The 16,762-nt window shown below is 37.3% G+C and overlaps 1 protein-coding gene across 1 annotated transcript; it reads left to right on the top strand.

Moving 5' to 3' along the window:
• Positions 1-13,998: 13,998 nt before the first annotated feature.
• LOC139139515 (galanin receptor 2a-like) lies at positions 13,999-15,237 on the top strand. The gene has a single exon (XM_070708427.1). It carries the CDS (start codon positions 13,999-14,001, stop codon positions 15,235-15,237), a length of 1,239 nt encoding a protein of 412 aa, XP_070564528.1.
• Positions 15,238-16,762: the final 1,525 nt, after the last annotated feature.

The following is a 16,762-nucleotide window of genomic DNA, read 5'->3' as shown; positions in this document are numbered from 1 at the left end:
CAGACATGTACTTCCATAGCTCTTTAGTATTTGTATTTTTTTCCTCTATGAGCGATCTGTAATAATTAATTTTAGCCTTTTTAACCATTTTATTAAGTTTATGTCTCAAGATTTTATATTCTGTATGCTTTTTCAATGCCTCAAATCTATCTCTAGTGTGAATAAGTGTGAATAGCATTCAGAATATCATCAGATAACCTTTCTGGTTGCATTGGTTTCTTGACAAGTTTTTCTCGCCACGGATCATATTTATCCAACACACCAACATACATTTCATATCAACTTTCTAAATAATCATTTGGGTCATCGAACATTTCCAAAAGAAGTGGGCTAAGAAGTGGGCTGCCCTCGAAGACGAAGACGTTTGATGTCTTTCGGACTGGCTTCGCACAGTCCCGTGATAAGGTAAAATCTCGCATTTCACGTCTTCGTTCTTCAAAAGCTGTCATCAACACTACATCTGCCTTCGATGACCCTTCTGTACGGGAATGTCTAGATGCTTTACACGATAAATATGTTGTTGTGTTTGGAGAGAAAGGATCAAACAACATCATTTTTGTCTGCAAGCAGTATTACATTCAATGTTTAAAGAACGAACTTCAGATTTACTCAGATGATGAGAGTAGCACAACATACTCTCTTTCAACCTTAGCTGAAGGGGAAATATTGCAGAACCATTCAACAGTTTTGAGTGAATTTGGCATCGAGTTAGCGCAAGATGACAAGGTATTACCTAATCTGTATTGGATTCCTAAGATCCATAAGAATCCCCATGAACAACATCTCATAGCTGGTTCCTGTAAATGTACAACAAAACGCTTGTCACAACTTTTAACCGTCATTTTATCAACCATTAAATCTGGTTTGGTACGTTATTGTGACAACGTTTATGAAACTAGTGGGGTCAATCAAATGTGGATATTAAAGAACTCCAAAGAATTGTTACATATTTTACAAAATAACAAAACCATGTACAACTCAATCCACACAATTGATTTTTCAACGTTGTACACAACCATCCCACACAACAAACTTAAAGACAGGCTATCATCTCTCGTAAAGAAAGCCTTCTTTTACAAGAAAGGTAGTCTTAGGTATGAATACATTGCCATCAAGCGCAACTTGGGCTATTTCACCGACAACAGCGATGCCAAACTCAAATACGGTGATGTTGAAGTGATTCAAATGCTATATTTCCTAATTGACAACATATTTATCAAGTCTGCTGGCATGACATTCGGGCAAACCATAGGCATTCCCATGGGCACAAACTGCGCCCAACTTCTTGCAGACTTATTTTTGTATTCGTATGAAGCAGAGTTCATGCAATCACTTCAGAAATCTGGGTGTAAAAGGATTGCCAAGCGATTTAACAACACCCACAGATATATTGATGATCTCATCAGTTTAAACAATCCTGGTATATCCAATTATCTACACCACATCTACCCAGATGATTTAGAAATAAAAGAAACAACTGAAATTGTGGACTCGGCATAATATCTAGACCTATTTTTTGAAATTAGACAAAATACACTATATAAGCTGTGTGACAAAAGAGATGATTTCAATTTTGAAATCATAAACTTTCCCTTTTTGTCAAGCAATATACCATCATCTCCAGCTTATGGTGTGTATATTTCACAACTCTTTGGATACAATAGAGCATGCAATTCATATGATCACGAAGACTTTCGAGTGAGACACAGCCTATTAGCTCAAAAGCTAGTGAGGCAAGTGAAATCACTTAAGAAGTTCTATGGTAGATACGGAGATGTTGTATCAAAATATGACCTGTGTGATTCTCGAGTGATGAGTGACAGCATACCAAATTTTGACTCACAAAAGTAATTTGGTAATTTCACCAAATAACAATGGATTTGTCGCTTTGGGTCAATCTTTACGGGTGCAGCTAGCTGGCAGGGTACCTTTACCCATTCCGGACACCTGGTACCACCACTATTTCGTGGTTCAAGATGACCCCATTGCCTTTGTCATTTTCGATATATTCCTTGGATAGTTACCTTGAATGATAATGATTATTGGACCTGATTTGATGTCTATTCCAAAACTAACCATGAAAGCTCATCAAGCTCCCTGATAAAATTTGTTTCGTCAAAATTTTTGTAGCACCGATATTTAATTTTGATTGAAGTATCTTTTCGGGCTACATTTCTTTTCCTGACTATGATGGTAGGATAATGATCACTCATTCCTAAAGTAGGTATATTGATGCAACGAACATACTCAGCGTTACTGACATAAATATGATCTAACAGTGATGCTGAAGGATCAGTTACTCTTGTTGGTTGGGTAATAAGTTGATCCAACTGACAAGATGACATAAGGTCACGAAAATCACAGTGTTGACCTTCTTCCAGTAGGTGAACATTGAAATCCCCAAGAATGATCGATTCTTTATTTTCGGCAAATCTCAAATTTTGGGATCCACCATGATAATATTTGGAACTGTGGCCTATACACCACCCCAATAATAATTCCCGGTGAATTTGGATATGTTACTTCAATGCAGAAAGTCTCTAATTCTGGTTCATGAAAATCAAGAAAGTGTTGTTTGGCTGTTCACTTGAGACTTCCTTTAATCATACAGCAAGCGTATAAACAATAATAGCTGACAAAACAACTGCGACATTTATCTGTTAATTTATAATGGGATGGGTTTACATGACAGATTCACAGTATTGAGGCTTTCAACGTAACTGAGTGTTTTTGTGATGTAATCCTACCAGTTGAATTAACTAAATACAGTGACATACGAGCAGAATTGTGTCATAGGCTATAACTAGCAGACATTAACCTCCGTTTTATGTTAAGCACTACTATCATTTGCATTGATGTTACTTATTTATTGTGAAATTGTTTTAGGATTTGAATCGTACCTCAGTAATTGACATGGTGTCTGTGTGAACAATACTTGAAGAATAGCAAAATATCTTTTTTTATTGTTGTGCATGTAGAAGATCGATAGTTTTCAAGAGATTTTGAGAGTTTTATGAGAATTTTATATAGTCACGATGAGTAAAGGTGACTTTTGCGTACGAAGTTATTTGAAAAATTCATATCGTAAAGATTATTCTATGTAAGTTATTTGAGACGATGCATTTGTTGGAGCATCGGTGTAACGAAACCGAGAAATTTTTTGATTTGAGCATTATTTATTCAGAAAGTGAATGCGTATTACGATGTTGAGATTCAAGTTGCCTATTCGTTTTACTTTAATAAGCTCACGAAATTTTTTTGTGATGTTCTTCTATTATTATTATTATTATTATTATTATTATTATTATTATTACAAGTTTAGGGGCTATAAGTATTATATAGAAATCTAATAACAGTTCATTGAAGCTGTGTGGGAATTCTGAAAAAGAGGTGTTGTATATTTTAATTTTGTCAATAGGGGTGACTTCCAATTGTTTTACGTGCAGCGCAGAATTGTGCATCATACTGTACGGAGAGAGGGGGATATCATTAAGCCAAGGGGTAATTAAATGCTTGTCGGAAAAGTGACACCAAGCAGTTTACGCGATACCAGCAGGCCTAGACTTTTAACTTTTGTGCGAACTTTACGGATACACGTTCAATCGGTTCAATTTAATTTTGTTTTTAGTTTTCTTCCATCAAAAGTCACGACTATGAAAAAGATTTCCAATATAAATTAAAAATCTATCTCTCTCTCTGCAGTGAAACTGCTATGCTGCGACCACCGAACGAATATTTTCCATACAGTAGGGGTAATATTAAAAGTTCATTTTATAAATCTAACTTAATTGCTTAAGTTAGGTCTCAGAACCCCCCACCCCAAACCCCAACTCTAATAACTGACCTAAAATTGAAAAACATCTCAGACACGTATCCTGTATTAATTCTTTCATAAACGTACCAATGTACAATGGATTCATTCTGATGTATAATTTAAAACTTATTCAGACTTACTTCGTAAGCGTCATATTGGCATTGCAGAATAAACATTGTTTCTGCATTTCGCATGTTTCGCTCTGGCAGTGTAGTCTGGCAGAAACCCTGCGATTCGCGTTCTTCTCTGTCGGAACACGCGCGCGCCCTTCAGAGACGCGACGCGAATCCCAGAGCATGCGCAATTGAGAGTGCGTGGCGTGACAGTAGAACGTCTCCGATCTCGCGCTATCGTGTCGTTGTGAGCTTTAAAAATGATGGAATTTTACAGAAACTGGAATTACTGCAGAGAATACTTTTCAGGATATCACATGTGAGTGTCTAAGGTACCAAGTAGGACGTTTAGGAAATCCTTTCAGAAGTTCACGCCGCCTGTGGCCATTTTGTGGAGTATAAGCTTATAAGCTTACGTAACTCAGCAGCGTATACACTGACAGTATATATTTCTACTGACACTGTACATATTGCCGGAACATATGCTATAGAATTTTGCGTTTCACGTCGTTCAATCATTCAGATGGAAATGCCGCCCTAAACAGGGTGACAGACTTTGGAATGCTAGCTCTGTATAACAATGACGTAATTTAATAAGAAGATATTTGTATTCGAGCACGGCTAAACTACAGTTTTTGATTCGAGAACTCTCATCATGGACCGTGGTTGTATTCAACAATCGAGAGGGCTAGGGTGAGTCAAACTTTTTCCTATGTCCATGTAGCACTTGTGCAAAAATATGCGAATCCACAGGCCTTTGGCGAATCAATAAATGCATTTTTCACCAAGCTGAAAGGTTGAAAGATGCGTCCGTCACTTTGGGACGAGCTAGATAAATGCATGCAGTCAAACCCAGCTGCGCACAGACTTTGTTCTGGAAATTACGAAGACAACCGGCCGTGCGGTGGAACTTTGCAACAAAGTTTCAATATCTGAACTGGCATACTTGAATGACAGACACAGGAAACGATGGCCAATAAAAACGCATTCTCGTCGCATTTTGATAATAATGTATCAATCACAATGACACAGAAATTATGCCTCCTCCCGACAGAAGGGCCATGGTTTATTTTTAGCCCTGCTACACTATGTCTTAGTGCTGAAAAGGCCATGTTGTTGTCAGGTCGTCATGGCGACTTTTAAAATTTGCATACAACTCTGAGGGTTAAACAGGTTGTTAATAGGTCACAAAACTTTTGAGTCCCACTGTCGTCCATTATACCTGTTTCCTTGGGTATTAAAGGTGTGCAAGTATACACATCAAAAGACTAGAAAATTCACTTCATAGGCAGAATCTTGTAAAATAGCCTTTTCTTCTCTGGTTAACGAAAAAAAATAATTATTAATTAAATATTAATATTATGAATTAAAATTAATTAATTTGAGATACTAGTAGAATTAATTTTAGCACATAAAATTAATTTGAAGGCATAAACATAATTCGATGCATAATGAGTTAGTACTGTACTATATAACACTTATTTGGGATGACTGCATGAAACAAAATTAAAAATACGTCAAAAATTATTTCTGGTCTATATAAAATTAATTCTAACACACTAAAATTAACGGAAAACATAATTTTGACCAGAATGGCCCCAATATATATTATGTTACTATTCAGCCTAAAATGAAGGCAAAGAAATTACAATTATTTTTATTATAGAACAAATTTCTAAGTTGTTACTTAGACATCCATAAAATAAATAAAGAACAGTGAATTATGTTTTAGCATAGACCCTCTCGAGGGTCTATGGTTTGAAATAAAAAAAACTGTGGTTACCAAAATTTTTTACCAAGGCAACATAAAACAAAAATTAACATGGAGTTCATGCTGTGATAAATACACTTAGGAGAGCATTTGCATAGTAACTGGGATTACTTTTAATGGAATTTGGAAAAAAATTGAAATTTTAAAATGCAAATAGGTTACTATGGAAACAGGGCAGTAAAAATGGATATCATATTTTGTCTTTCTAACCCAAAATAACCCTTTGGTATAATATTTCTGTTGATTACTGGATTTTTACACTGGATATTTGGTCTTTCTAACCCAAAATATCCCTTTGATATTACACATTCTATTGATTCCTGGATTTTAGATGGAATCTTTAAAAAAATAGTAATTTTTACTCCTGAATGGTTGCCATGGAAACATCTCACATTAAAATGAGTGTGATATATTTTGGTGTGCAAACCAGAAAAACCATTATGATCAAATTTTTACATCAATCAATCGTTCTTTAATAGGAATTAGCGAAAAAGTAACATTTTCAATCCCAAAATAGTTACCATGGCAACTCAAAACATTAAAATAATTCTGGTTTTTGTGTTCTCTGACCCGAACTCCCCCACTAGATAATTTTCATATAAAATCAAAGTAACTTTTCATGGGATATTAGAAAAACTGAAATTTTCAACCCCTAAAATGGTTACCATGGAAACATGGGGCAGTGAAATCGATATCATATTTGGTCTTTTCGACCCAAAATACCCTTATGGTGAAAATTTCACGGAAATTGAACCTATTATTATTCGCGTTATTATTTCTATATAATACTTATATTAATTATTTATATTTCTTAAAAGCGCACTACTCAGTGCTCTTTACAAGGCTAAAAAGTATTTCTGAAAGATATTCATAGAAAATAAAATATCTGACTGGCAAATAAAAACAAAGTTACACATTGTGTCTTCACACTAAGCTTAAGGTAGTATGCACCTCGGAAGTGAAAGACTTAAACTTGCTCTAACTTTCCTTAGGGAATCTTTAAATCATTTTCTTTCAAAATCAAGAATAACTAGAAAGCATTTGCAAGCAAAAGCGAAGTTCCAGAGACCAGAGCAGCGGAAGAAACAAGAGAATGTGTGACAAAGATAGGTGCAGAATGAAAGAGTGCTTTGGATTTTAATATTCAAGCACGTACCTATAGTTAAGGGCTGATAGCAGTAAACACCATAATACAACTAAAAGCAAGGCAGTCCGGGGAATTACAGTACACAGATTACAAATGCCTACATGTACGGTAAAAACGCAACAGATACATATGGGGGCAACAACGCACGGAAATGTATATCAGACGACATTCTCGCGAGCCAGAGCAATAATTTTCGCTCCGCTGACCTACGCAAAAATCAATCGCTTGACGGGTAGCGCTGAGTTGTTGCTGTAAAGAGGCGCGTGGTTTACGACGATGATCAGACGAGAGGAAACATCGGACCTAGGCCGTTGAAATTGAAAACCGAGGCCACATGCATTTTCATTTGATTAAAAGCACAGACTAAAACAATTTTCATTGCTATGTCGCTGTTTTCACAAGAAATTGACCATTTGATCTTGGAAAGTTGAGTTGCTTTTACGTGCAGCCAATGCATGCCGCATGTGCCGCTGCGGTGACAGACAGTTGACTATGAATGCCTAGCTCTGCATGGCAGGGCTGTGTTACCGGCGTTAAACGGCCTCGCAGACTGATATAGGAAAAAACCGCTGGTGGCTCCTCAGAAATACGGCGGGCAGTTTCTCCGCCAAAACAGCCGATTTTGAATCCAAATTTTGCATTGATTTTCGTTTTCGAGCACACCCACTTCGCCTAGGTACACGATGTGCCCAGCCGCGCTTGTAAACTTAAGGAAAGCCTACTTTTCTCTCTCTATGCGAGCGAAGCGATCGTACCGCCGCCATTGTTATCTCATTAGCATTCTGGCGAAACAGTATAGCGCCACGCACGGCGAGTATTTAGAGAAAAATAAAATCAAAAGCAACAAAAAACAAAGCGTAAGAAAGCTAGAATTATTAATAGCTGAACGCAATATGATAGTTGAGCAATGCAAAATAAAAAATAAATAAATAAACACACAAGAAATTCCAGTATAACCCGTCCGAGCTGAGCGATGACGTCATAAGCGTGTCGCAATGCATTCTGGGTAATTAAGGTAAAATTTGTGTATAGCATGTTCTATGATAGTAATACCGGAAATAGAGAAAGAAAGAAAGAAAGAAAGAAAGAAAGAAAGAAAGAAAGAAAGAAGGAAAGTGAGCAAAAACAAACAGTTCCAGAGCTGGTCTCTGGAACTAATAATAGGGGGTCACCATGCAAATTTTGGTACTAGAGAAACAAATTACCCAAGATTTACCGATATTCGAAATTCAAAATGGCCGCCATCCCTGTGTTAACTCTATGGAGAAAAGTAAAATTTTCGAATTTCGAAAAACTAAGCCTTTGAAAAGTTTTCTTTCACCAAGAGCTTTAAAATGAACCCCCACATGTAGTATATCAAAAGAGAATTGTAAAAGTTTGAGAGTCCGAATGTCTGTCCCCGAGGTGCGTTCTACCTTAAAAGAATTGATAGTACAGTTTATGTCAGCATTTCAAGGGAGATCATCATAAAATCGGTGCTGAGACTGAAAGGGCTCGGTAGACGTAGTTTTTAGTTTTCTTGTTTGTGTCACGCCTAAGTAAAACGAATTTGTCCTATAGACGGAGGATACGATTGGAAACACGGGCGTCTATTAGTAGACGGAGATAGTCAGGGCATTTTCCGGAGATAATTTTTAATGTCATTAGCTTAAATTTAATTCTTTGCTCGATTGGTATCCAACGAAGCTTTTCTAAGACAGTTGTTACCTGATCAAATTTCCTAGCACCTGTAACAAGTCTAGCTGCAGTATATATTCTGTACAGATTGTGACTTTTGTAGTTGATAGCGACTGATTCCATATAGCAAGTGTTACTGTAGTTTAAACGCGATGTTACAAACACATGAACTAGTTTCTCGGTTGTCGAAGTGTCTATCAGGGAGCAAATATTCCCTATTCTATGTACCGCAAAATACGCCGATTTACATATGTTCTGGCTATGACTCGTCATAAAACCGGCAAAGTCTAACGCGATACCGAGATTGTGTATCATAGTAGCTGAAAGTATTTCTAAATCTCCAACTTTGAGGCTACCTAGACAATCTATATCTGTCTTGAAAAGTGATGAAAAATGAATCACTTCTGTTGATCATTATTAAGTACCACCGTGTTTGATTTCATCCATCCACGTAAATCCTTAATACATTGATCTATATCTAATATAGCACGAAGACGGAGAACGTTCGTCGAACTAGTAACCAACATCGATGACGACAAGAAGAACTGAAAACGACAAAATGACCTTCGAAATTCGACTGAGCGAGTAACACTGTCAGTGTAATATGAAACAATGCGATGTATCTGTGAAGAAACTAATGCTGAAACATGAGATCTGAATCGATCAACATAAACCGGACAACGAAGAACAATGCAGCAATCCGAGTTGCGAAAATCAGCGACCTTTGCAGTAAAGCAGTCTGTGAGAATCGTGATGAAATTTGAAGCATCAAGGACTCTGGGAACTCTAAGTCTAGCAATGGTGAACCCTTAAATATGATATCTCAGTGAACATTGGTTCGTTTTACGATACTTAAATGTTTTGTTGAAATATTTTACGATGATAGGGTATTTTTGAAATCGACTTCAATCTCTTTATTGGTGAAATATGCTATAGAGATTAATAATACGTAATTCGATTCAATTCAATTCAATTCAATAGAACTTTATATATCCCAAACACGGGCAATTAAAAAGCGTGGCTCAAATACAACATCAAAAGTATATAATACAAATTTACAAAATGGTAGGGGACGCAGGACTATACAAAAAACAGTTTAGGAATCATTTAAAAGCCGCACAGCGGTTGGAATGAATGACAACTTGCGCCGGTTTGACCTGCAAGCCGGGTATCTAAAACGCCGACCAGAGGGAAGTGTGTCGAACTCTGCTGATAAAATGTGATCACTGGACAAAAGAATTGAGCGGGCTTTCCTGAGTACTTGCTGATTATGAAACGTAGAAAGACTTCTCTGGGGTATACCAATTAGTTTTGAGCTAAGTGAAACAATTCTATCAAGTGAAGTTTTGTGTTTTAACAGACAGATTTTGATACAGCAAATGAATGAAAATGAGATAACACTTTCATGTAAGATTTATAAAAAAGAGATAAAATTTGTCTATCAACCATGAATGAACGCAGTTTCCTTAAAAGTACAATCTTTGCTGCCCCTTCTTCAGTATAGCATCGGTGTTATGATCCCATTTCAATTTGTTGTCAAATATTGAACCAAGGTATGTATACTTCGAAACAATCTCGACTTCTTGATCGTGAACAATGGACGTAGGAGGGTGCGTTCTTGCCTCCTAAAATCAATTATCATTTCCTTAGTTTTCTTAACATTTAAGTTTAGATACGAATTATCACACCACTCAACAAACTCACTAAGAGCGGGACCATGATGACATTCTGATCCCTGTAGAAGTGTAAGCAGAGCACTATCGTCAGCAAACTTAACAAGATGGCTACTTTCATTTGTACTTCTACAATCGTCAGTATAAAGGATGTACAACAGAGGAGACAGAACGCAACCCTGAGGAGAACCTGTATTTGTTTGAATGATACTTGACAAAATACCATTGACAAACACCCTTTGTGATCTATTTGTAAGAAAGTCAATAATCCAAAGAACAAGTTGATTGCTAAAATTAAATTTTAAGAGTTTTTCTGCAAGGATATGGGGCTGGATTGTGTTGAAAGCACTGGAGAAATCTGCGAAAAGGATTCTTGCATGAGCACCTGTTTTTTTCTAAATGTTTGTACAGTGTATTGAGAATGAAAAGCTTAGCATCTTCAACACCTTTTCCCGGTCGATATGCAAATTGTAGGGGGTCTAGTTTGTTGCCAACCTTTGTCAGAATAATGGACTTAATTATTTTCTCAAATGTTTTCATTACCAGGGAAGTAAGAGCAACAGGTCGAAAATCATTGGGTTCTTTAGGGCTAGCTTTCTTTGGGACTGGTACTACAATAGAATTTTTCCATATGGCAGGAATACTAACTGTATCAAGAGAAACTTGGAAAAGGTGTTGTAAGACTACACTGAGCTGATCAGCACAGAACTTCAGGGTGCGACCACAAATACAATCAGGACCTGGACTTTTGTTCACATTTAAGGAAGATCTATTACTTTAGACTTTAAGCTAATTGTATCAGAATAATTGGAATTCGCTATCTTTCTTCTGAAAATATTTTTCGGGAATATATATATCACAAATTTCTTCAAAAACAAAGTAATAATATCTGTTGCTTAAGTTTTCATGCATCCTGCAATCTTCAGACAGTCTGAAGGTATTCATAGCTTTACATTCTGATTCATATGGTTAGGACGTACCATTCGATTCTCATGACATGTCACCTTGAGCCTGAAGGTCTTACGCTAAGGTATGAAAATGTAAATGGCTCAACAGAACAAATTATCAAAATAATGTTATGTTCTTAACAATTTCCAGGCACTCGATTGTTGTGCATTCTAAATATATTCTAAATATATATCGTTTTCAGAAAACACGTCCTGTTACATCATGATATTGTTATGTAGGTCATTTTCCCCCACACTCATCCTGACCTGAGTTCAATTAGTCTAGAACATTCTCAAGGTCACTGCCCTTAATGACCTCACAACCTCGAATTTTATTAGTCATGTTCAGAATGTTCTGGAAATTTAATTAGTTGTGTAAGAGAGATAATTTTAGAACAGTAATTAGCATGTCAATAAAAGTTCTAGATTGTTCTTATATGCCTTTATGTAAGCACATGGGTATAAAAGGGACCTGCACAGCTTCCAGTCAGACTTTTGGGATCGTGTCTCTTGTGTGTTACTACAAGTGTTCGAAACTCCAGCAGTAGTCATTCTCAAAACTTTTCAAGACCTTCACTGCCAACGCTGGATTTATACTATGGACTTTGTGCAACTTCAGGCCTGCAAGCCAAAGGACTGTTCATTCATCCGACAGACTGTTACAACTCTGAGACTGGAGCTTTGCCGTCCCAGCTGAGATAAGTAGTCTATACACTTTTAAAGCTTGTACTCTATCCCTGACTTAGCAATTAGTTTTATTTTCGTAATAAATTTTGTTTAAACGTTAACTGCTGAGTTCACCCTTTTGTTCGTTTTCTCTGCACGTAACAATATAAAATTCCTATTTCAATTGTCCCCAAAAATCGAGAAATTTGTTTCGTTAAAGACCTATAGCCAGGGCACATCCATTAGTACCTTAGGGCAGAAATTGCCACGAAATGAACAGACTGTGACGTCCTTGGCAATTTGTCATCTAATTAATGTCCACAGAATCTTCCATAATGTCCGATCCAATCATAAGATGGACTCGATTTTAACAATACCCACACTTCCAAGTAGTATGGACAGATTGTAAATAAAAATTGTAGTTCAGAGTGTTAATTGGTATTCGACATTTTTATCGTTTACGGAAGCACCTTTCACCACTGTTTGTAGCAAATCCACTCAGCTGAATCACAATCATCGTCCACTGATGTAATCACGGAAATGGGCTACACTCTTGGACACAAACTGTGCCACCCTTTTTGATTTCACTTTCTAGGCTAGTTGGTAAGTTAGTCTTTCCGTCATTAAGGTAGGATGCGCCTCGGGGAAAAATATTCGGACTCTCAAAATTTTCCTGTGTATGGAGGGCTTACTTATACAGGAGAAAGAAAAATTTTCACAATTATAGTTTTGCCGAAAATCGGACTTTTTTACTTTCCCTATAGAGTTAACACGGCGATGGCATCCACTTTGAATTTTGAAATATCGGTACATGTTATAGGTAATATGTTTCTCTAGTAAGTAACTTCGCATGGTGACTCTGATTTTAGATCTTGATTTGGCGAGAGAGCTGTTGAAAGTTTCATTATGAAAAGTTTTGGCAAAACTTTACGTGTCTCGCTTCTGAGGTGCTTACAACCTATATCCATTTCGAGGTCGTTTTGTAGAACTGCTGTAAAAAATACACTGAAAGGAAATATAACCATGCTTGAATCAACTCCTCACGTGCCTTCTTTGCATGTTGATACTGCCATATAGTAACACTAGCCGGGCATATGAAGATCTATCTGATAGCAAGAGGTATTATAAGCTCTATTTGCTATACCTCTATCACTCGGTTTTAAATATCGATACCACCTTATCATATTTCGATGTCAACACTAGTACCTACACGTGCAAAAAATATAGATAAAATGAAGATACTTTTTGTCTCGTTTCCGTCGTTCTCAATCCCAATGGCAAAACTGTCGCATATTCTCTCACAATTCTTGTTCTCAAATTGCATTGAATTGCTTCGTTAGTCATGTCCCCTCCAGTTAAATTTTCATCAGTAGAATCTATTTTGCTTCCGGGCCTTAACACTTGTCCGCATCTTTTGTAAGGGAAATTGAACCTCAAATATGAGAGACTTTACCTTATACTTTCTCAGGGCAACTTAAAACGATGTTTTTCATTATCAGGGGTAAAGCCAATAGTCATACCGCACAATTCTGGTTTATGAAGGCAAAATAATCAAACATAGTGATGCATGGAATTCAACAAGGCTGCCTTTCTCTTTGTTATCTCTAAAAGAAAACAACAACAAATTAAATGTTTGAAAAAAAAAGATAGAGAGATTTCAACCAACAGCAGATTTCAAAAGAAGCCCATGCAAGCAGTATATCGATAAGTAAAGAAACCGTCCTTAGTTTTAGAGTGTATAAATTTGTTCTAAGGAAAGAATTCTGCCTTTACCTAACATGACCGGTTGATTTTCTCTGCACTTTACCCTCTGGCCAGATTCCACAGCGTAAATACCTCTTTCCGAAAAAAGTGTGACACATTACGACTCGTTACAAAACACCTTGATTGTTGTCGAGAAACTGTCGAAAGAAATTTATCCTCTGGCAAACGCTTTGTCAAAGTTAATCCGGCCTCGTTCTGCAGTCTTTCCCTGATTCTTGTTAGTTACAAAATGAAATACGACGGATACGAATTACGCGCGTCATGAGATCATCAAGTCGATTACATTCTCTTTTCTCGGCTTAGGGGGTATTAAAACCTACTCAGCACAGCCTAAGATTTTTTTATATAAAAAAGTGAACGAAACTGAGACATCGTACTCGGATCGGGCAAAGCGTTCGACAGGTGGTGCTTGCGAACACTTAAACCATGTTATACAAAAGTCAGGCGAAGAACGACACTGTCGACAGTGGTGCTGAAGACACGGCGATTTTGTCTGCCAGCGCGCTTGCAGATTGGCTACTAGCCGGCATTAATGTCAGCAACTTAATTCTGATTGTTGGTGGAAACGCACTGGTCATCATTGCAATTTTGCGCCAAACAAAGTTAAGAAATTCGGCGACGAACAACCTGATCGCATCCCTCTCTCTTTCTGACACCTTCGTTGGCCTGGTCTTCATGCCTTCTCAAGTGGCAGGAGTCTTCGGGTCCTCGTTACTCGTCACCGAGTTTCTCTGCGACGCCGTGATGACGGTATCGTGGACTTTCATGAATTCTACCGTCTTCTCGCTCCTCTGCATCGCTATCGACCGATATCGTGCGATCGTCACCCCTATGAAACCCCGAGTATCCGTCAAGCAGGCAAGGTGGATGATCTTACTGACTTGGCTCACCTCGTTCCTGTACTCAAGCAACTACATCATGCTCAGCGGTATCGTCCCAAAGACAACCCAAGTTGGTGGGCAAAATGTTACTACTCTCAACTGCTGGTACATTGTAAGCTCAGACATTATCGGCTTAATAGTCATCACAGACTTTGCATTTTTTTACTTCTTGCCATTACTCGTGATATCTGTGTTATACGCTAAGATGATTTCTGTCCTGTACTTCGGAAACTCGCCAAACGATAAATCCAGACGACGCAAGCGCCAGGCGATCAAGATGCTCATAGTGGTCCTGGTGATGTTCGGAATAAGCTGGCTGCCGTTTCGCATCATGCGATTATTACGAATCTTTGCACCGAGGGTTTTTGTAGGGACTTCGTTCAGTTTCGTACGGGCTATCGCGATGTCCTTCGCCGTGGCCAACAGTTGGGTCAACCCGTTCATCTTTGCTATATTCGGCAGCAACTTTCGCAAGGAGTTTGTCGAGATTCTGACTTGCAAGTTCCTGAAGAGTAGAGCTGACGCTAGTCGAGCTGTAAACCTTGAAGACCGAGCTAGTCGACCCGATAACGCGCACTCTGAATCGAAAATCACCGACAAGCCACTATTGTCTGTATCTGTCGAAAGTAGCCTGCAGTGCTCCAACGATGACGGTACAATTCACACCGCAAGGCGAACGATTGCGATCCAAACCGAACAACTTACAACTCTCCCCGCTGAACATCACACCGGTGGGTATGACAACACTGCATACGAAGCCTCAAAGGACTCGCCCACTCACTGAAAAAGTCAACAGAATACTATTTCGGCCGACCAAATTCGACAAACGCTGGAGACATGATCATGATAAGGAGAAATGCTGCCGAAGATCTTTTGCAGATTCCGAAGAAATCATTGATTCACTTCTTAACCCTTTGAGTGCTGTAATTTTTCCAACAAAAATTTTAGTGCAGTATTTTACCAATTTTTCTGTAATTTTTCTGTAATTTGTTTCATAATTTTGGACCAAATGGACACCACATTCCATCGACTTGAATTTTATCAAAATTTTGGCAAAAATGTGAAAAAATTGACTAGGGTATATTTTTTATGGGTGACAACTTGAAAAATTGACTTTGGCGCTCAAAGGGTTAAATGCATGTTGAATGTTGCGTATGATCAAGGTATTAACCTGTGAAATTCTAAAGTTTTCTATTTCTTTCATTATTACCCCATAAGCTAAGATACAAAACCCACAGAGGACGAATTATCTTTCGTCGGTCTGCACCGAGGGCAGAAGGAATTTTACATTAACTTAAGATAGTACGCGCCTTTAATTAAAATGACTTAGACTTTTGCTCAAACTTTTCACAAGAAAAGTTCAAACCATTCCTTTCCGAAATCAAGAATTAAAAATCAGGGGTCACAGAGTAAACTTTATGTTTACCTGGGGGGAAAATTACATAAATTTTACTTTATTTGAAACTCAAAATGACTGTGACACCCTTACGTTATCTCTATGGCGAAAAATAAACTTCAATTTTAACAAAAATAAGCCTATAAAAACTTTATATTTGAGAGTCTAAATTTTTCTCGCTGATTACAATTCTTTTCTGATTTATCTCTTGAGGAACTCATGTTAAAGTCCGTTTAGTAAGAAAAGTGTCCATTTCTTAGTTTTTAGGAAAAAAATTGTTTTCCCCATAGAGTTAACAAAATATCAGAAAGCTTTAGGTAATTTGTTTCTCTGGTACCGTACTTTGTGTGATGACTCCTGATTTTTACACTTAATTTTGTGAAAGCTTGAAAGTTTCATTGAGGAAAGTTTCGAGCGAGAGTTTGTCTTTTATTTTCGAGGCGCATTCTACCTTTAATCTCAGTCTTGTTCTTGATATCATGCGTGCAGTAGGGTACGTTTTACCTGGGATAAATCTTTAACGAGTGGAAATCGCTGATTATATAATTTTACCAGAAAATAAGATTACATATTTACAGAAATGTAATTTATGCATTTGATATTTTGAAACTATGAATATTTAAAAAGTTACTAGAGATTGAAGCTAAAGGCATACATATTTCATTTTACTGGACAAAACTTCGCACTGCTTACTTCAAGTCCTAGCAAAATGTGACGTGGCTATTTTTGACAGCGTAAAGTTTAAACATAAGAATCTTATGTATAGACTGTATATGTGTATAGATCTAATATTTACTATGCGTGTACACCCACTCACTAATTGTGTATGCATACGTTTTTCTCCGTTTGCAAGTCCGTATGTATGTATGTATGTATGTATGTATGTATGTATGTATGTATGTATGTATGTATG

The sequence above is a fragment of the Ptychodera flava genome, chromosome 8 (assembly GCF_041260155.1).
Source record: "Ptychodera flava strain L36383 chromosome 8, AS_Pfla_20210202, whole genome shotgun sequence".
Classification (NCBI taxonomy): Eukaryota; Metazoa; Hemichordata; class Enteropneusta; family Ptychoderidae; genus Ptychodera; species Ptychodera flava.
This window is presented reverse-complemented; position numbering and strand designations above follow the sequence as displayed.